Source organism: Apis mellifera, linkage group LG2 (assembly GCF_003254395.2).
Source record: "Apis mellifera strain DH4 linkage group LG2, Amel_HAv3.1, whole genome shotgun sequence".
Taxonomy (NCBI): Eukaryota; Metazoa; Arthropoda; class Insecta; order Hymenoptera; family Apidae; genus Apis; species Apis mellifera.
In genome coordinates this window covers 9,145,635-9,167,487 of record NC_037639.1, presented here as the reverse complement: position 1 = coordinate 9,167,487, position 21,853 = coordinate 9,145,635, and the positions used below count along the sequence as shown (strand labels likewise).

The following is a 21,853-nucleotide window of genomic DNA, read 5'->3' as shown; positions in this document are numbered from 1 at the left end:
TTAATATTTGAATCTGAAACAATCATCACGATTAGACTTTCGAGAGATCCTATATTTCTATTAAAAATTGTTTCCTTCGCGCCATCGATAAATCTGCAAATAACTGAAAATTGCAATTCTCCTTGCTTCTCTCCTTACTTCCGTCGTTTGTCACGAAAATCGGTCGGTTTTCGCGACTCGTGAAAATATGTAAACGCGTCGATACGGTTATTTGTAAGTCAAGCAGGCGCTAGACGGGTGCAATGTCGTTTCGAGATCAATCGAGGCCGAGAAGAAATTGCTCGCGCGTGAGAAACGCGTCCCTCTCGCTCTTCCCCCTCCGCGGAATATGAATCGGTTGGCACAGGCTATGAATGAACGACGTTACTCGATGTGTTTCACGATGAGACCGGTTTACACAGATGGATGGAGGATATTTCACCTCCTCCTTATCTCTCGTGGGCCTTAAACGCTCTCGAGATCACCGGTATCACCAATTAGGCGACTCTGCGCAGAGTACAGATGAAATTTAGCGCGACTCCGGCTAACGAGTGGTTAATTCGACTGGTTTACGAGAGTAAAAATTATGTCGAACTCGAGGAAGGTTTGAAAATTCTGAATAAAAAATTTCTTCGTTGTATTTTTTTTTATACAGGAAAAGGAAAGTTATTTTGAAAAACGATTCGAGCACGATCGATGAAATTCCCTGATTTAATTATATTATTTTTTTATTGTTCAAATTTTAATCGTTTCAATGAAAATTCTAATTCTCGAGCTTTTTTAAAATTTTTATTCTCGCCCTTTCATATTTCCCTCCCTCCTTTCATCACCGTGTTAACTCGAAAAAAATATACGAGTCCCTTTAATTAGAAATGAAAATTGATTTAAACGAGATTTTAATAGAAAATGGTAATTATCCACGTGTCAAGTTTCAAACAATTTTCGTTCCCACTTTTATGAATCTTTTCTTTGAAGTAGGCGCTCGTGCTCTGGACGGATGGAGCACCCGTACTTTTTTATTCAATATACATCTAAATGAATTTTTTAATGAACAATGAAACATTGGTGTGTGACGGAAGGGCAAGTTAAAGCGCGAGCTAATTACGAATACTAATAATAATAAAGTCAATTTTTTACTCTTTCCCCTCCTCCCCCGTAATTGAGAGGATGCAATAAAAAAGGCTCCATCCAATTTCATCGAAACGCGATTTACGATATATCACGGAGTTTATACGGAAAGATTAGAGGAGAAGAAGGGAAAAGAATACTCACTGTAGGTGCCCACGTAGATCGGCGTCCATGTGACCTGGGAATCGACGAGAGTCGTAGCAACGAACAGAACAGCGGCCAACCGTACACTCAAACGTGTCGCACTCATCTCACTAATAGCCCCGACAATCGCCATTTCCCACGTTTTCAATCAGTCCTCCGCCTTAATATCATCTTCACCGATCATCTTCCCGCTTTCCCGCCGCCCCTCTCCCCTTCTATCGCGCACCGATCCGCCGTGTCTTCGATTTTATTTCTATCTCTTCTATAAAAAAAACGAAAAGAAAAGAAAAGAAAAGAGAAAAGTAAGAAAGAGAAACGTAAGTATCATCCGTCAAACTTTCAATCCACTTTTGTACTTCACTTTTATCACGCGACTTTAAATTCGATTTTCTTTTTTTAACTCAACTTTTCAAACTGTCCCCGTCCCCTTCCATCCCCGTTCCACCCTGCTCGAGCAATTTCGAACGAAACGCGTCAAATTTATTTTTTATACACACACACATATGATAAAATAAGATTACGAATGAATATTGAATGGTGGGGGCCGAGTCGAATCGTTTTGCGCGGCAATTAGCCCAGCGAGAAGTAATCTAAACTGTGTGGCGATTTCACACAGGCACGGAAGGGTTAATGATCCGTGAAACGGGGCATCTGTTTTCGCGGATTTCGACGTTCGCGGTTAAATTGTCCGTGGTATTATCGGCTTTTAAATTAGAGAAACTTTTGAATTAGCGCCACTTTATACGCCGCCCGTTCCTGTTTTTCACGAACCGCGACTCGCGAAGAAGTTCGCGACCCGAGTCACTTTTCATCGCTTCTGAATCTTCATTTCCGCGCCAGTTTTTTTTTGATTTGTGTCTCCGTGTTCTCCACCCCTGGATGTTCTCTTTTTTTTCTTTTTGTTTCATACGCGTGCACGATCAACGTGAATGAGAAATCCGCGAGCTCTCGGCATCGGTGACGCCTTCACAAAGGCGTGTCACGATTTCTGCGCGAACACCTCTCCGCCTCGACCTCGGTTCAATCCGTGATCTTCGTTCGAGAAACGTCCTCCGCGGGGCCTTTTGTCTCCATCCGTGCTCTTGTTACCCTCGCAGATCTCTGTAACAAAGCAGAAACGCGAACCATTAGAGATACACCGTGGAAATCGATCGTTCGAATGTTGGAAGAAATGAGGAACAACGAGAGAAGTTTAATCATTTGCAACGATATTTTGTAAAAAAGTATCGAAATCTTTCTCGCTATTTAAAAAAAAAATAATAAAGCAAGATTCGTATCATTCTCGATCCACGATTCTTCTTTATTTCTAATTTGATCAATTTAATATAACTTTCGTATTAAAAAAAGGTATCGAGAATATTCTCTCTTAAAAGGGTTGAATTTTAAAAAAGTTAATAAAAGAACGGCTTCGACGCACTAATTTCCAAGATAATTTCTCTTACGACGATCCTTCTTAATTCGCATGACGGCGAGCACGTCTCGTCTCCGGCATCAACATTTTCCATCGATGGGGAGCTCGTTACCGCAGACAGCGCATCGGATTCGAATGGAACGCTCGTCTCCGCTGCGACATCATCCCAGCCTCCCCTTCCCCTTCCCCTCTCCCCGGTAATGAGGGGAATCCGTACAAAACATGCCGAATACTCGACGTGATCCCCGCGTCGCGAATCACCCACGTCCGCGTTTTCATCCCGTGGAAAATGTCGTCAATGTCTCGTTAGCGTGTCTTCCATCCAGCTGGAAGCAACGCGTGTAAGGCATTGTCGATATCTCGTGTACCAGGGTGACCGTCATGTCTGAGGGATCAGAGACGAGGAGGAGAAGGAGAAAGAGGAGGAGGCAAGGCTCTCTCTCTGTAACGAGAGCGTGTACTAGCTTCGAGAGTGGTCCGTAATACGACAAGCCAGCGGGGCGAAGCTACTGGTTTTGTTATCGTTATTTACTCGTTATATCCACGCTTTCGAGTCATAATGCGCCGGCTCATCGGCTACCAGAGATGCGGAGAACAATTTCTGAGGAGTTCCTCCTCGATAAAAATATCGCGTTGGATAAAAATTTGATATTATTTGAGGAAATAATGAGAAAGAATTAAAATTTTGGATAAAGTTGGTTTTAACGAAACATTTCTATTTTTCGTGAAATGAAAAATCCATCGTTTGAACGAATTTGATTTTGATTGTTCCAACATGATGAATAATAACATTGTTCAAAATGCTTCGAATAATGTTAAATAAACTTTATTCGTAACTTCGATCGTTAAAATTTTGTCCATCTCGGAGAAATTGTCGATACCAAGAAGGATCTCCTTAAATTTTTCTTCGAGGCAAGATAAAAGGAGATATCGAAACTCTCTCGTAACACGTCAATTATAATATCGTTAATTAAAAAAGATCGTGCGAGAAATTGAAAAAAAAAAAAAAAAAAAGATTTCGATTCCATTATCGCGATGCCGGTTATAGGTCAGTGGTCGAAGTGTACCGGATCCAATCGTCCAATTACAGGTCAGGTCGCGTCTATTGGAGGCCGAGTCTGGCCAAGTGTCTCTTTATACGGAAGAAGCTTCCTTTCTTTGGCTCGTCCTCCCCCTCCCTTTTTTTCCTCTTCGGACAGAGAAAAGGAGGGCGTAGATAGATGGAGGGAGGGAGAGAACTCGTGGAACGCGGCCGCGGCACGAACGAGCCCATTGAAAAGGCGCCGATGCAGTTAACTTAATCCAGGTGCTGATTGGACACGGCAACCGAGAAACGCGATGGAATAGAAAGAGAAAAGGAATAGAAGAAGAAAAGAAAAAGAGGTTGCCCTTACGTGGACTCCTCTCGCCAGGGGGTTGACCTTAATTGCGCCACGCAATTATGGCCACTTCCGTTTGATGGAAGTAATGCGCCGTTAAAAAAAAGAGAGGGAGAGAGAGACTCGATAAAGCGGGGGAGGGAATCTGTGGTTATGAGAACGTCACCGGCACAAAGCCACCCTTTTCTCTCCTTCCGATGAGGAGAGCAACGCTACCCTGTCTTCCACCTCTTCCACCGTCTTCTCGCCGTTATTACGATTCCGTGTCCTGTCTCTTTTCTCGCGAGAAAAGGCGAAAAGGGGAGGGCTAGGTCTCGTTGGATGGAAAAATAAAGGCGGGATCTTTCTCGCGATACCTGGTCTATTCTCGAGTTGGTAAAAGGTGAGGGAGAAGGGTCTCGTGGCAAAAATTCTCGCGCCAAGGTGGTAGTTTGGTAAATTGGCTCGATTCGGCGGAGAAAACGTTTGATTTTATTACTTTAGACTTAGCTTGGATACTCGTGGAACGCAGAAAAATGGAATGAATTTTGGGGATAGAATGGTACTGTCCTAATCTAATGTTATTATATGGAAAATAGTTATTCTTATACGTAATTAAGGGTGATTTTTAACACGCCATCCTCGAAACGAACGATAAGTGCGTTCTTGTGTGATTTTAGATATTACATTTGGAAGCATGCAACTTACGTTGTCGAGCTTGTCCCATAAATTTCCATAATGAGTTGCGAGTACGAGGTATATAATCAAGTTTGTTATGATATTTATGACATTTTCTTTTTTTTTTCTCTTTTTCACCAGAATAATATTCTCGCGAGAAGAAACTCGTAGAAACGTTAGACGACTTTTCTTAGGCGAGTCGATTTCATTTCTATTAATTTCGCGAACTTTGATGAAGAAGAAGAAAAAAAAAAAAGAAAATTTCAAAGTTTTGCGAGAAAATGGCATTCGCGGAAATAATTACTTCTGAAATCTGCCTTTAATCGTCGCTCGTTCATTGTTAACGATCCTTCTTTGCTATTTCAATGGAAGAACAAACAATTTTTTCGCAATGTCAAACATCCCTTCCTCTTTGCTTCCTTAATTATTAATAAAATTGAAGAATGAAAATTTCTTTCCTCCTCTCTCTGTCTCTCTTTCTCTCCCTCCCTCCCTCTCGTTATTTCGTTAAATTGGAACGCGTTTGATTCGATTCGATTAGAAACCGAGTCGCTTTTGCGGGTTAGATTCTCTGGCAGGGGGATGGAACGGGCCGTTGTAATTATTAATCGAGTCAGGCATCAATTAGTCGGAATATCGATTAATCGCGCATCAGAGGCGCGTGTCTTGGCCCGTGCACAGCCACGATTTCGATTATCCGCGGCTTTCGATGACTGTGCGTTTCATCATTCGATTAATCAACCGTCACGATCGTGGATTGCGACGTCGCTTAACGTCAAATTTCATCCAGTTATGCATTTTATCAAATCACGCCTGATTAATAATCGTTTCGGGGACGGTGAACATATTATTGCGCTTTGAGCGTACAGAGTGATTCGTACATTCGCAATGAGCTCACCGTTTATAAATATCGTATAAACGGGACTCCGATATTATTCGCGTTATTGTTCGAGCCGTATTTTAAAAATTTAATCGTTCGTTAATTAAATTTTCACTCGTTTCGACGAGTGTGTATCGAACGATGTATGTAGGAAATAAGTGTTTCGCACGATAAACACTTTTATTTAAATTATGCACTCCGTCCTCCGATTCCAATTTGTGAAATATATATAATTTATTAACCTTCCTCCTCGTGTATATAATCATCTCGGCGCAAAAACTGGCGCGATGATCGAGTTACCGCTACGTTGTACAAATTTTCCGCGCAAAATAATCGCGTAATGCGTTTTCATACAGAACGGAGCAAGCTTGTAAATTATCTAAAACGATCGTATCAAGTGGTATCGAGTGGTCGATCCCATCTGTTATACCACCCGAATAACGAATTACAATTACGGTATATCTCTACGGGATAAATTAACAAATTGAATTAATTATAAATGTACGCATCACGCGATCCACTTCATCTCGAACCACGAAGAAGAGGAAAGTTAAACGAATTCACGCATTGTTTAACGTCGCGCATATAAAATCATCGAAACGTCTTCAAATCAATCTCTCTTTTTCCACGTTTAATCGTACAATTTCCGCGTAATGTACACGCTTTAATCCCTACTTCCTCGTCGTCCTAATGACTCAAACTAGAATCGTTTTCCTATACATACATACATATATATATATATATATATATATATATGCATATTAAATATGTGATCTGAATTTATACACGGTGATACGGCAACGCAATATGTACAGGTAAATGCGCCGCGAGTTAATGTTACGCGATAGAAATTCTAGATTTCGTGAAACGCAATCGTGTTTCGCCAACTTCCGGCGCGCAGTCTACGACTAGCGAATACTTCGGCTATTACGTTTCCACTTGCATCCATCCACCAGCTTCCCTTCACCTCCTTCTTCCCATTTTCCCCTTCCAACATTCCCCCTTTCTTCTTCCCTTTCCTCCCCTTGTTTATTAACACGCATCCGATGTTGAAAAATTGAAAAATCGACCGCTCTTTCTAAATTTCTCTCCCTCCCCTCGCAAAGAAAAACCCACGACACGTCACCAGCATTCGACGTTGAATGCCTCCCTCCCTCTTGACTTCCAATCGAACGATATTTCAACCCCAATGTTACCATCAATCCCGGTTTTCGAGGGGATCGGTTTTCCCCGAATCGAGTAAATCCTCCGCTCTTCCCTCCCAAGAACACGGAAGCTCGCGTCTCCATTTGTTTCCCAGTGTTCCACTCGTCGCGTGAATCGCGCGATCCCGAACGTGCGGGCGTAATCAAAGGAGAGCAGCTCCTCGAGCCAGACGCGGCTCGAGATTTCCACTGACTGATTTATTTCTCGTCGTAATGTGCAATGACACACACACGCACGCACACGAGCTCGTTTCCAAACACGTTAGGCGTTCTCGGCTTAAACGGCGAGATCCATCGAGAGCGTAGACCGGCGATATTTGTTCTTCACTCACGGCCAACAACGAATATTCCGACTGTTTGCCCGCAGCGGAGACAAGGAGGGAGGAGGCAAGGTTCCGGTTACGGGGAGACAAAAGGGATGGAGGGTGAGCGGCGCCTCAGACGAGACGGATCGGGGTATCGATGGATACGTTCCTCGGCCATCTTTCCTCCTCGCCTAACTTTTGACTTGTCGGCCACGCGATTAAGAACGATTGGAACGGTAAATATTCTCGCTCGATTCTCGCCCGGTTCATTCGGATTCAGATAAGGAGGGAGATCGCGATGAAAGTTTTTCGTTTCGAGAGCCGCCGTTCCCTGGAGAAGAAGAAGAAAAGGATAAGATAAAGAGACGATCCGAGGAAACGAGAAGTGAGGGCGATTTCTTCGTCGAAGATTCAAGAGGACGAAAATATAAAAATTTAGAAAGGATTATCTTTATTTCGATTGTTATTATTGGAATGAAATAATCTGTTCTTACATTTTTCCGGTATTCGTTAAAGTTTTTGCAAATTCTTCCAATCTTTATCGTATTGAAAATGTTTATCACTACTGGAAAAAGTAGTTCTTATCGATTTTCACTTTTTTAAAAAAGTAATCAATCAACCCTTTCGCGCATTGACGATGATTTTTATGATTTAACGAACCGTTAAAAACGGGGGAAGCGCAAACGGATGCGGATGGCAATGTCGAAATGGAAAAACGAAGATCGCAATTTTTGCGTTTCTTCTTCGCCGCTTCTTTTTTCGACCTGATTCTTCCCTTTTTCACGGCACAAACGCTAATGCGACGGATTATCAAACTCGTATTTTTCAGTAAGCCGTTTCCATCCCCCCTCCCCCTCCCCTGTCCCCGTTGCGGCCAGTTTCGCTCCATGTTTTCGTTGCTGCGATATTTTCCGCCGCTGTGTTTAAAATTCCACGATTTTGCGAAAGATTATGACGTATCTCGCGATTTATCCTTTGAAATAGCCCGCATTTAAAATTTTTCCCATTTAAAAATAAATACACCATGATCGAAGGGGATAATATATATTATAAAGGGGTAAATTAAGCCGTACGTACATTATTTCTTTCGACGTTTAAATCAACGTGGCCGTGTTTATATCCGTAATAATTCGGATTAAATTCGGATAGAACGATTTATCGATTCTCGCGATTCGAGCGAAACGTTTTTCGAAAACGTTTTTTGTAAAATTATAAATGGGAATTCAATTTGAACTTAAAAAGAAAAAAAGAAAAAAACAATACACGAATCATCATGGTTGGTTAATCGACAAAAGCAGCGTTAAGTTTTCGTTTATTCCCGTTTTCAAAGTCTATTTAGCGAGGGGGAAAAAACTCGAAAAGGGAATTACCGACAAACTATAGTCAACCTCAATACCGTTCTTAAATAGGTGTTCAACGCTCTACTTCACTTACGGATGTACTCAATGAATGACGTACTCAATGAACACTTTGAAGCGTGGTTGAAGTCCCTCGTTCGGATATTTTAACTCGGCCAGCCAATCAGGAGCGATACACTTTTCTCTAATTTGTCAATTCGACCGTTTCGATTTTTATATATAACACTTCTCCATCTCCTTCTCAACGTTTCACTCTAAAAAATCGTGTAAATATTATTTACATCACCGATGTATATATATAAATGTACGCAGATTATCGATTACGTATCAGATACGATTATCGTATCAATCATCTTAGAAGATGCTAAGCTCCCTCCCGCACTCCAAGTTTCCACAAATTTCTCCCAGAACAAGAATCGATCCGATCACTCACTCTAAACACTTTTACAACTGCATCGCAAATTATAACACTTTTGGAAAAGTTCCATCCAATGATCAATCACACATAAAATTAAATACCTCGTAACAAATAGGATCCAGTACTAATAATCTTTTAAAATCCGCAAACGTACCATCCTTTGCTTCACCCGCATCGTAGCCCCATTATCCGAACGCCGACCCAGTTAAAATTATCACGCGAAAACCATAGATTCCGCGTATCGGAAACAATGGAATCTAGGCAACCGATCGATGCGTTCGAGTCGAGGCTGGCGGGGCGAGGAGGGTTTCCGCGTGACAGATCGGTTGACGCGCGTCGATGTAGAAACGAGCGATGCCATCTAAGCACTGAAGAGGCCCCCGACTTCGCCTATCGTGGATGGAAATCGTGGCGTCGCGTAACCCCTTGACACGCGACGTCGATTTCGATGCCACGCGTCGCGCCGATCAAACGCATCCCGCGCCACCATACACCGTTACATCCGTTGATTTATCGCCGTGATTTAGGACCGCTTAATTAATTTACATCTGGAAGAGAGAGAGAGAGGGGGGAGGCGTTATCGGCGGTGAAACTGGCCGGATGCGCTCGATGCGCGCGGTCTACGTGGGAGAATGAACGCTGCAACCGCGTCGAAACTCGGCCACGCCGCGTGAATCTGCGTCAAAGTTCGCCGAATTGGCGCGGTGTTGAAAACGAGCGGAATGAAACGCGGAGAGGGTTTATTTATTTATTTATTTATCGAACGGGTTTCGTTGAAATTGTTTTAAGAAAAATAACGTTCTTTTCGTATATTTCTGGAAAGATTTTATAATTAAAATTGCTCGAATTGGAAAAAATCTGTCGCGCGATGGTTATGTATATATAAAATGGGAAGAAATTAATCCATGGAAACTGCGTTATGGGAAAAAGTCAACCTGTATAGAATTATTTTCTTGCGCGAGATGATTGCGAGAAACCATAGAAAATCGCGTGAAATCGTGGCAAGCTATACGCGAAGCCATATACAATATTCCGTGGAAAAAGTAAATAAATATTTCGTTCACACCGTGCAATTATATATATACTTTTTTCTCTCGATATATCGTGTATAGAATTATGGATAGAAGTTAATCGAACAAATAAGGGGAAAGAAATACATCGAGTTAATTAATCAAGTGGGTACACAAAATCGCAAACACGATTTTATCACCGCATACCGAACAAGCTCGAAGCAGAATTAGTCAATTAGTTAGAATCATGATCGATAAATAGAATCACGTTCAAACAAGTGGCCGATTGGTTAATGTTATAAATATTCACGTTTAAACGCTCCCTATCCGATGTTTACCGCCAAGATGGTATTAACCATCGATTAAACCAAACATGCAAATACCGTCCATGGATAAAATCCATGCGTGCAAACATCCATTCTTTTTTCCCCGTAATAATTTCATCACGGTGGTAAAAAAAATCCATTTCTCTCTATTTAAACTTTCTTACAAAATGTCCGTAAATCCTCAAACACCGAACGAACGAACGGACAAAATTTTCGATTTCTCCGATTTCCCATTCTCTCGCGGGAAGAGGGAACGAGGCAGGTGAGATTGTTTTCCATTCAGAGGAAAACTCGCGAAGAACGTCACGCCCCCGTGTGTCATACGAAAATGGGTTATCCCGCGTTCTTTTTGTCTTTCCGCGCGACAAAAGCGGCACAGTGTCGTCGTCGCATTCGCTGGAGAGAGAGAGAGCAGAGCACACCTGTCCAGAGCTTTAAACCGCGTACGAATGGTCGCACGGAGACCGAGATACACGATACCGAGCCGATTTATCATCGTGACAATTTCGAACTGTTGAACTCTCCTCCCTTCCCTCCCTTCCAGCATCATCGTACGAATTGGAGAGACTGAGAGTTGCTTATATGATTAATCGAACCTTTCCTCCTTTCGCGATTCGGCCATCGTTCCAAGGATTAAAGTTCTTCCCTCTCCCTCTCCCTCTCTCTCTCTGGTTTCCGTGACGGGGAATAATATTTCAGATGGTTCGAACTCCGCATCAGTGTGTATGTGCGCGTGTGTGCGCGTGCAAAGCACTTCAGAAAGAGGCGCTCGCGCTCTCGCGAAAGTTTTATAACGCGGAACTCGATCGAGGAGGAGTTAGAATATTTGATTGTTGGAAATGGGGGAACGAAAGGATTGATATATGCGACTGAATCTTCGAGCGGCGGGTGATGTACGATGGAACTTCGTTTATACGCTCTGCGCCAACGAGTTAATTCTCGCCCTCTCCGAGTTTGGCGGTCGCCATTTCTCTGAAGCTGGAAACGGAAGTTGCGATTGATATGGAGTTTGACGGACGTTGCGAATCGATGGGGTAGCTTCAACTTTTGTTCCTCCAACGTCGAAAGAAATTTTATAGATGCGAAAAAGTTCTCTGGGGATTTGGCAATTGTTCCAAGATGTTTGATGACGAGTTTCAGATTATATTTTAGGGTGTCGTTCGAATATCGCATAAACGTTCGAAATCCGGTTATCGTAAGACAGTTGTTTGCTAGGACGTACAAAGGTATCGGAGTGGGATGCTTGATCGAGTCGTCATCGAACATCGAAAACACACACAGCACACCAAACCGTCCAACTCCAAACCAGTGTGAAACTCGGTGCAATTTGCAAGGTTTCGGTTACGTCACGGTTGACGAACTTGTTTAATTAGATCGCCGGTTGGGATGTTGATTAATTTCGAGACGACGACTCGAGAAAGTTCACAACTGCACAAGGCATCGTGAATATTAAGAAAGAAGACGATGCTTTTCGAGGAATCTAACTGTTCGAACGTATTCCTATTGTTCCCTTTGGCGTGAAATGGAAATTAATTAAATCTCGCCCTCCACACGACTTCTCCTCCAATTATCCGCGCCAATCTCTTTAAATCTAATTATTATTTTCGAACGTAATCGGCGGTGAACATCGGAATTTCAACTTTCTCTGTTCAAATAAAAATGTTTCTCGCGTTGGATTAAAGCTGGATTAAAAAAGGAAAGAAAAATCGAATTCGTCGGATAGAGTAAAACGACGCAGAAACGGTACGATGGTACGGTAAAATCTGGCGAATGGATATCTATATTTTATCCATTCCATTAGCGAAGTGCGAGAGCAGCAACACGGTTACGTTGGATTTTTCCTTATCGCGCCCCGTAATTTCACGCGCACGCATATACGATTCTCTATTTCGTTCTGCATCGTGTTCTCTTTTTTTTTTTCCCCTCGCTTTATCCTATAAATAGCTGTGCCGCTAGATCCGTACAATATCGATCTTCCAACTTTGTTATAAATCACAAAATCGAATCGCATCGCGTTCGAGGCAATGGCGGGGAAAGGAAACGATTTTAAACGCAAACCGGTCAAGGATGAACCGCTCGAACCAATTCGAACCGGTTGCACTCGAATCGTTGCTCCCCTATAAACCAACACCGCCTTTCGACCAACGTGTGGAGGATGTACACAAAGGGGTGGAAACTTTTCGTTTTCTTTTTTTCTTTTTCTTTTTTTTTTTCACCGCCGCAAATTTCCCCGGAGTTCTCACATTTGTCCGGCTGCGCGACGAGTGCGCGAGCACGATTTAATTAAAGGACAGACGGCGGAAGACCAGCTGCAAAGAGTTTCATTTTACGTTTTCAGCCTCTTCGCTCGATTCGATAAAAAAGACCGCCCTCTTTTGCGCCCTGAAACGCGGCCACAAAGCTAAGTTTATAATCCTTACGCGTGCACGAAAGCAAAGCCTAGTGGATAATCCCTGAGGTAGAAATCTCTGTCGGTCAAAGTTCTTCTTCTTTTTTTTTTTTTTCTAATTATAATTCCTCGCGGAAGTTGTGCGAGACAGATGAGAGAGTCTTGGAGCGGAATCACGACTTGGATGGGACTCTTCTCGCGAAGCTGATAGGACGAGATAGATAGCTGGAATTCGACTCGAAGAAACTCCGAACGTCCTTACAGCCGGTTTAATCGAATTCCATCCTTGGGTGGAAAAGAGACGAGACTTGTTTGGATCGAAGCTTTTTAGATATAAACGGAAGGGGGGAGAGAAAAAAATAACACGATCCTCTGAATATACGAGATCTCGCATGAAAAGATGATGATTCGAAAACGGAGAGTCGAGTGGAATGGAGTGTAGGAAAAAATAAGGAAAAATAACTATCGCGTGGAGATTATAGCCGATGGAGCAGCTCGAGATTGAGAATATAAAGATAAATTCTAGCTCCTAAGAGACTTGAATAATTTTGGTATATCGTGGAATAGATTTGAGGTATTATTCAGATAATCTTCGATCCTAAAATGCCAAATTGAAATATCATATCAATCACGCGTAATAATCAATTTGTAGAGGGATGTTAATCGTTTCGTTCTCGACCCTTAAAGAGGTTTCTATTTCACTCGCAAACGTATTGTTATCGATTCTTTTTCCTGATTTTCTGCTTTCTAATTTTTTTTCCTTTTTTTTTATACACGGGATATAAAATATCACTTGCCTGAACCGAGACCCAAGCATCGTAATGGGTCAAGTTTCTTTAATCCTCGGGCACTTGCATTAACCGGTTATAACCGTGTCCGGTAAATTGTTAACACGGCAACACTCGCCTCGGACGTTTAATATCAAAGCTTGGTCAGCTGCGCTAACATCGTAGAGCCGGAAGACAAACGTGTTTCAATGGATGGTTATGCATCTATGTAAATCTGCCATTAATTTCGTTATTCAGCTATTATCGAGTTACGGCTACCGCTACGCTCCGAGCACCGGTTGATCTTGCCCAACGGTTATATATTCGAAACTTGCCAACTTTACTGCCCCCGCCATTTCCCTTTAAGTACCGCTCAGCTCAATTACCAAGTTCTATCATCGTCGAATTATCGTCCGTAATACCGTTTATTGGGCCCTTTCTGTATTTATGCTCGTCAAAAGTTCGAAGCGAGCGAAGAACGATGATCAGTTGGAGGTGCTCGAACGGATTAATCATCCACGTCTTTTCTTCCTGATGTTTCGTCTTATCGACTGGTTAATCTAATCTTTGCCGTGAGATCGATGATCAATATTTTTGATTAGCATTTTATGCAAAAGTGTTAATAAAACAATTTGTAATATACGCGATAAAACTTTAAAGTTTCATTTTTTTAAGAGTTAAAATATCGTAGCTGTTCAGTTGTAATTTTAACACAGACTGATGAGTTCAAAGCTACGTGTATATATATATATACATATTCACTTGATACGTTTGTAACGAAGTTTACAAAAGGACTAAGGAGGGGGCTGCGGGTGTTGGCGCGAACGAAGTTAAGCTCTAAAGCGGAAAAGTTAAGAGACGATATACCAAGACGCGTTCAGAATAACGATGACAAAACCATGGGGGTGGCTCGGCGAGAGAGGAGTTCTGGGTAAACGAATTGCCTTCCTGATCGGGGCTTTCAACTTCCTGCGTGCTAAGATTTGCTCGAGTAACCGCAAGATTTATGCAAACTTGCCAAAACTGAATGCCTAACACTGCTTTATCCATCCAAAAATCAATATCATACCGCTTTTCCCATATCCTCATCCCAAAACTCCCCATCTTCGAAACTATCGTTCGCTCCATCCATTGTCTTCTAAAAAAAAAAAGAAAGAAAAAATCAATTTGCTCCACTTCGATGCAACTTCGATTAAACACTATACCTATACATCTCTCTCGGTCAACCACAACCAAAATATCGTTAAATTAAATAATCAACTGGCGAGAAACAAATTATCCAATTCCTGATCCTCCAAAGAAAAAAGAAAAACGAATCCTTCGGAAGGGAATACATGACAAAATCCCCGACAATCAATCTCCTCCCTGTGTGAATGCTAATTAAAAGCGCGTTCATTAGAGGAGGCGGGCACATTTCGATCGAGCCGCTTCCTCTTCAACGACACCGCGAGATCTCGTGTTACGTCACAATGACGTGGACAACGTATCGCCTGCGGATAAACTAATATCCCGGTGACCATTATCTGTTAATTAGGCCGGCTTCTTGCGCGCTCCATTCCATCCCTTAAATTTGCACACCGAGGGGGGAAGAGAGGGGAGGTTGTTGGCGCATACGCAACCCACCGTGGACGCGTTGTAGTATTCGGGTGTAATATGCAGACACGGTGAGCCCGGGATGGTGGTCCACGCGGAGGGGATTTCGAATTTGAGTTATACGAGTTCCGTGCGCCCCAGCCGTGGCTTAAATTATGCCGGCCAAGTGTGCCGCCGATTAAACGGCCCTTTGAACCTTGCCAAACACCCGTGTGTGTTTCGATATTATTGTATTTTTAATTCCGGGAATTTTGAGGCAGTATCGAGTCGAATTGTTGCTCGATCGTGATTTTGGTCGAAGTTCCGTGGCTTAAATTATGCCGACCAAGTGCGCGATTAAACGGGTCCTTTGAACCTTGCCAAACACGCTTGTTTCCGTGTTTGGATATTATTGTATTTTTAATTCTCGTCGAATTGTTACTCCATCGTGTTTCGGTTGAAGCGTTATCGAGCTCCGCCTCGCAGTTACGCGGCTTAAATTATTCTGGCCAAGCGTGGTGCCGATTAAACGGCTCCATTTGAATCTTGCCAAACATATATGTGTTATATTATTGTATAACTTTTACAATTTCTCTCTTATTGAGTCGAATTGTTGCTCCATTCATATCTTAGTATCTTGAATTTATGCTGCGATAGGTAAACACTTCTCTCGTGATTCTTTGAACGCGTGTTTCCAGTATTTCGTGTAAATATTTTTAATTCCTAGCGTTGCTCCATGTTACTCAACTATAGTATTTGTAATTTTCTTGATTACTTTTCTCGAATGTTTATCGATGCCTCTTCAAAATATCTCGATTATCTTTTCGTTATTCGATCTTTTCGATATTTCCTTTAGAGATTCAACATCCGGTGTCATTATTCTGAAAAATACCGAGTTTTTACTTATCGAGCAAAAGATCAAAAAATTCGATCTACTCTCGACGCGAGATCCATACTCAACTCTACAACCTGCCGTTATTAGATGGTATTATTTGTCGAATATACACATTCTCCTGTTTTTCATCCGTATTTCAAGTCGTTGTCGGAGGGAATGAGATCAGATTTCGAAGATTTTATCCCCCACGTATGTCTACGGGATCGTGAAAATCTCATTACTCGGAGTTTACGCTCGCGAAAGGGTGGTTCGCGTGCTCGTAATCTGGCCCGATTATCTGCCCTTTGAATGGAGCCGCGTCATATTAAAATGATTCCGGTTCAATTTTCAGCATTCCACTCGTCGAGGACGTCCCGACATTCGATAAATATGGTCTTTGTTCGGCTGAATCGGGCCGTAAAGTCATCGTATTACTCCCGAACGCTTTAATTAAATCACAACGACGGGTGGTGGGGGTGGGAGAAGGAGAGGAGAAGAGAGGCTTGTGAACTTTAATTGAAAGCCACCTGTGTCTCCTACGGTGTTACGTTTCATGGGGACAAATATGAATTTCTGACTGTGTCATTCTTGATGATGCTTACTTACGGATGATTGACTGGAAGCGAATGAAGCGTTTGTGCGAAACGTCGTGCGTCGTGCGAATATACACAGGTGCGTTTATTCGCATCTGTCGACCAAAGGTGTGAATCGTGATAACGTGATTGGACTCGAATTAGATCGATCGATTAAAATTTGAACAAGTTTGAACAATCGAATTGAACGTTGATTTGATTCATATCGCACCTCAACGTTAAATCCGAATATTTTATTATTTAAAATTCGATATAACGTGTAAAACGTTGTTAAAATATTAGAGATCATAAAAAAGAAACAAAGGAATTATTAACACCGATTAATTCTAATAATTTAAATTTGTCGATGAGAGAATTAAAAAATATAATTCGCTCGGCTTAAAAAAAAAAGAGAGAAAAGAAAAGGACAAGCTTTCGTGTCGAAGGCAATCGTTGATCGATAGCCGGTGATGATTCGCATAATCGAGGCACGACCCTTCGAAACTTGGCTTTTATGAAGGAATCAAGTGTTGGAAGACCCTTTACATGAATGGCCGCATGAATCGTAAATGTTGTTTTCTTTTTTACGGCCCTCCGCTCGCCACCACCATTTATATCCATTCTATTTTACGCGGTCGTAAACGATAAAACACTCGTTCGTCGAGGAACACTTAAAACGTCGCACTCCCACGACGGATGAATTCGATTTGATCCCGTCGCACAGGCCTAGTCCCAGGTGAAATTCCTATCGGTTCTGTGTCGCGCGTCGAGCATCATAAATGCCATTCATTCCGCCGATCAATCGAAATTCTGCCGTAAATCTTTAAGATGGAACGTTATACTGTCCTGTTCGAGAGGAATTTTCCATCGTTACGATTTAACCTCCGTTAAATTTTCTTGTAAATGATGGAACGATTTTCAGTTTATCTTTCCCCTATCTTTAAATTTTGTAAAATTATAAGATCCAGATAGAAAGGAAAGATATCGTGGCCAATATAAGAGAAATTTTCCATCGTTTCGATTTTATTTAATAATTAATTCTAAGAAGATTTTCATCTTCTTTATTTTCAAAATTATAGGATCTTCAGAAGATGAGAGAAAAATAATAATAATTGAACAAATTCTTGAAATAATTAACTGAAATTAAATTCTAATAAATACGATCTTCAATTATTAAATAAAATAATGAATATTTAAATCAAGAAAATTCTTAAAAAAACAAAATTCAATAATACAAATACATTGGAAAAGAAAATTACAAATAAAATATTCTACAAAATTGAATAAAACATAAAAGATAATAATTTTCAATCAAAGTATCACGATATCAATAGACTCTTTCGCGAAACAATCTAAAAGAATCTCGATTCTCCGGTTTCTTTTCTCCGATCTTGGAATATAAATAACCCATATAATGACTCGTTTATCTTAGTTCCCTCTTTTCGCAGGTGATACCACGCCAAATATTTGCATCTTTCGAGAACAGCTTTTATCGTCTCGACTGTCGAATCCCGCGGATATAATCCGAGCTTTCGCTTCTGTAAACCGACCGCATTATCCATCAACGAAGTTGGTTCTTCGCTGCAACCGCTTCCCTCTTGAATACGCCCCTGATGTAACGCGCATTCTGATGCATACGAATGGATACACTCACGTATCCCGCGTGTCGAGAGAAATTACGTGAGCTACTCCCGATTCGTGCAAGATTCGTGGAAACTCGCAAGAATCCTGTTACCGATATTAACGCGTTATTGCAGAATTGCTTGGAGTGAATAAGCTCTCTGTCCAATATAGAAAGAACCGTACGTATAAATTTGTTCTCTCTCGGTTGAGCGAAGGATACGTATCAACGATGAAAAATTTACTGCACATCGTGAAGAGTCCAAGACATCAAAATTTTGTCTTGCCAAGCCTTTTGAATCCATCTGTAAAAATTGGATTGAATTAATAACTCGAGCAAACCTAAAATTTCCAACATTTCAGAAGAGATCTTACGCTGCTTGATACGAAAGAAGTATCGACGCGTTATCGAAGGAAGCGAAAACGTTCATATAAGATTCCTCGCCGAGGGAAAAGTTCTCGCGATCGAGGAGCAACGATGTTTGCCGTTTAATTACCGATCAACCACCGGCTCCGAACGAACGGCTGCGGAGGAGAAACAGCCATTAATTCACCAACGATATCGGTAATCGGCAAGTTGCTCGCGAGTTTGCCGGCGCATCCGCGTTGATTTACGACGTGCGCCCAACATCTCGAGCCTTCCCCCGATGCTCGACGAATCAGAAATTCTCCCGCGATCGTTCTTCCCTCCGTGTCGAGGCGGATCGAAACTTCTTCTCGAGAAATATCACTTGCCTGCCTCCCTCCTCCTCCTCCTCCTCCTCCCCTCACACTCGATCCCGCGTTCCGCGGTCTTTGTGTCTGCGACGTACGAACGAACGAATTCAACCGGAACGCATTTCCTTCCTTCCGCCGTTCGAGCGCGAAACGCTCGAGCGGGCCGCCTCCAAGTTTCGCGACGAGTAAATTATGGAAAAGTCTGGTTGGATCTGGCTTAGATTGACGCGACTTGCGAAGAAATCTGATCCGAGGCGATGACAAACGACGTAAGTACCGACCTAAGTTCCCCATCCCATTTGGCCGGGGCAAGAAATTTTCCGCATTGTTCGAGGGATTCCTCGAGCTCGCCCCCGTAAAGCCGCGCGTCGCCTTGTCCTCGCTTTTCTCATTAATAATAACGTGATTCCTTTCATCGTGATTTATGCACCTGCACGGAGACGAAGAGGGAGGTATAAGCGAGCGAAGTGATTTTTGGATATAACAATAATAATAATAATATGTTTATCATTAGTGAGTTTAGTGAACCTCTTCGCCATAATGTCAGAGAAATTGACAGAAATTCTAACTTTGTCGATTATCAGAACATGTGTTCAATATTAATGAAATCATCGATGTTTCCTTGTATGTTCATTTGTCTCTTTTTTTGTTGTTGATTGTAGATTAATTACGAAAATACGTGAGATAGGATTTCTCTTGCGAGAAATTGAAACCCAATACGAGAGTTGTAAATACAACAGGTTCTACAAAAATACAACGAATATTCTCAAAATTCACATCATCGTCATCACGATCACGAGGAAATGTACATTGCCTCGTACGAACCGCGGCTCTACAAATAATTCGGAAATATGAAAAGACCGTCGGACGGTCCAAATATTAACAAGTCAAAATAGCAAACATAAGAACGGGTAAAGGTTTAAGTTACGAGGCCGGAGGCGAGCCGATGTTGTACAGAGAGGAATCAGACCCTTTCGCCGTATGGAGGATACGAGTTATCGATCAAACTCCACTTTCCTTGTTTGCTCGCCGCGTTCCTTCCGCGTGGAAATTCGACGTGGAGTCCGGCGGATCCTGATGCGTTCCTCGAAAGAGTGTACACATATATATATATATACATATTTCAAACCGACAGACGGCAACAATTCTCCTCCGTGCAGTCGCTTGAATTAATTCGATTGCGAGCAGGGGACTGCGTCTTCATTCGCGTTACTCTATGATAAACAACGTCCTCGACCCGCGTTCAGTCGACAAGTCGAGAAGAATTAAATAAAGTATGGCGCACGACCCGCGTTTATTCCAGTGTACACGATCTTTCCAAACATCGCGAAGAGACGGGATGGTGGCCACCATCCAGGATTTATTCCATCCGTGGAAAATCCGCGGTGACCCGATGGCTCCGTTCGAGGTGAACGAACTCCCGCGACCGATTTTCCTATAAACAATGAGATTTGTTAATTTGATGCCAAACTCGATTTGATCGTTTATTTTCTTCTTGTTCTTCTTCCTTTTTGTGAAATTTTACAACGCTTATATTTTCGATATTCGCGCGTAATATTTGCGACATGAAAGTTTTACAATAAATCGTGAATTTTATATTTTAAAATTATATAGATATATATAAGATGAGAGGATGGATGAAATCCGGTTTAATTAATACGAAATTAATAAGATTCGATTCGATGCTAATTTATAATAACTGATTTTCTAAATTTCGAGTCGAAATCGTTTTAGATTAAATAGAAGCAAGCTACGGTGCTCGCGTATAGGATTACTGTATAATACCGAGTCCCTTGACGCCGAACCTACTCGTCTCTCCCTTTCCATCTCTCGAGAACTCGAGCACGTCGTCGTATCCATCGGGATTATTTTCTTCCTACTCCGTGTTCCCACCGAGTTTCCCACAAATCAACGCAAACGCGATTTTTGGCACGGTTTCATCCTCGAATAAAATCCTCCTCTATGACGGGGAGGATGTTACGTCACTACGATAATTGGTAGCGGGACGAAAGGATTTTTCCTGCAAAATCTTGCACCAACGCGTTTCAAACTCGACACAGCGCTGTTATTTGAACTTGGCGGACGTTCGTTTAAACATCAAACAGAGGGAATGCTGTCAGCCCGGGGAACGTTAAACGATTAGTGGTTTGGAAGTTATCCTAACACGTGCAATGGAAAGTTAAACAGAGTTTCGGAACGGGTGACTTTGAAACTCCAAATGTTTCGGGAACGTCAAACAAATTCGACGCTGGAAATATCCAACGATGAACAACCGGTGGAAATGTTTTATGTTTTCCTTCGGATCAGATCCGAATCAAGGAAGGGAATATCATTTTAGACGGAACGGAGAGAATGAGAATTTTTCCAAAGTAAGCTAATCCCCCCCTCCTCTGAATAATTTCGTTGCATGTATTTTCTTTAACGCGTTAATAATACGTGTATTTCAGGATTTTCGTCGTTGCTTTTTTTTTTTCTCGCACAATCTCGAACGAAACGTTATTATTATAAATGGAATATTATCGTAAGTCGATTATTCAACCACTATCGCAACATTTATTTCATCGCGCTCGCGTTAATCCCGAAAATCTGTTCGAAAATTCACTGGATTCGAGGCGCGAGGAGAGAGAAAGAGAAAAAGAGAGAGAGAATTAAAAGGAAAAGCGGCGCCATTTGAAAAATATAGGTAAATTAACGTGGTTAAAACTTTATTGGCCATCCTTTTAATCATCGGCCAGGGAATACGAAACGGCGATAATTCAAACGGCGGGTAAATTTCGATCGATCGTCGGGGAGAGATCCGTCGGGGGATTGGATGGATGGCGGGCCGTTCGATCTTTGCGAAAACTTTTCAGACAAACAGTTGGGAAACTCCATTAATTTTTAAGCTTCGATTCGACGAGACGTGGCGCACGGCGACGTCGTCGCGTTCCCGCCAACTTTGTTATAACATGGCCGATATCAAATTTTACGGTGCATCGGCCTCGATCGGGCCCTGAATTTTACATACTTCTAATTACCGCGGATCTGAAATTTTGATGACGAAACTTTCACCGGGAAGGGTCGTTCACCTTCCACGAGAATCTCGCCAATTTCCCGAGTGGTGGAAAATTGATTTTCAAACCTGTTCGCGCCGAAAGAAAAT

At 42.0% G+C, this 21,853-nt stretch overlaps 1 protein-coding gene across 8 annotated transcripts in view; it reads right to left on the bottom strand.

Moving 5' to 3' along the window:
- The window catches only part of LOC100578611, a 240,159-nt gene that overhangs the window by 188,132 nt on the left and 30,174 nt on the right, over positions 1 to 21,853 (bottom strand). For 4 of the 8 annotated variants that reach the window (XM_026439300.1, XM_026439301.1, XM_026439299.1 and 1 more), the window contains exon 2: positions 1,252 to 2,352. In XM_026439300.1, the coding sequence (XP_026295085.1) occupies positions 1,252 to 1,384 (133 nt within the window). In that variant the 5' untranslated portion in view covers positions 1,385 to 2,352. Of the gene's footprint in view, positions 1 to 1,251; positions 2,353 to 8,522; positions 8,993 to 9,018; positions 9,241 to 21,853 lie in introns of those variants that run through there. The other 4 variants (XM_026439298.1, XM_006564703.3, XM_006564702.3 and 1 more) reach the window with 4 other exon arrangements.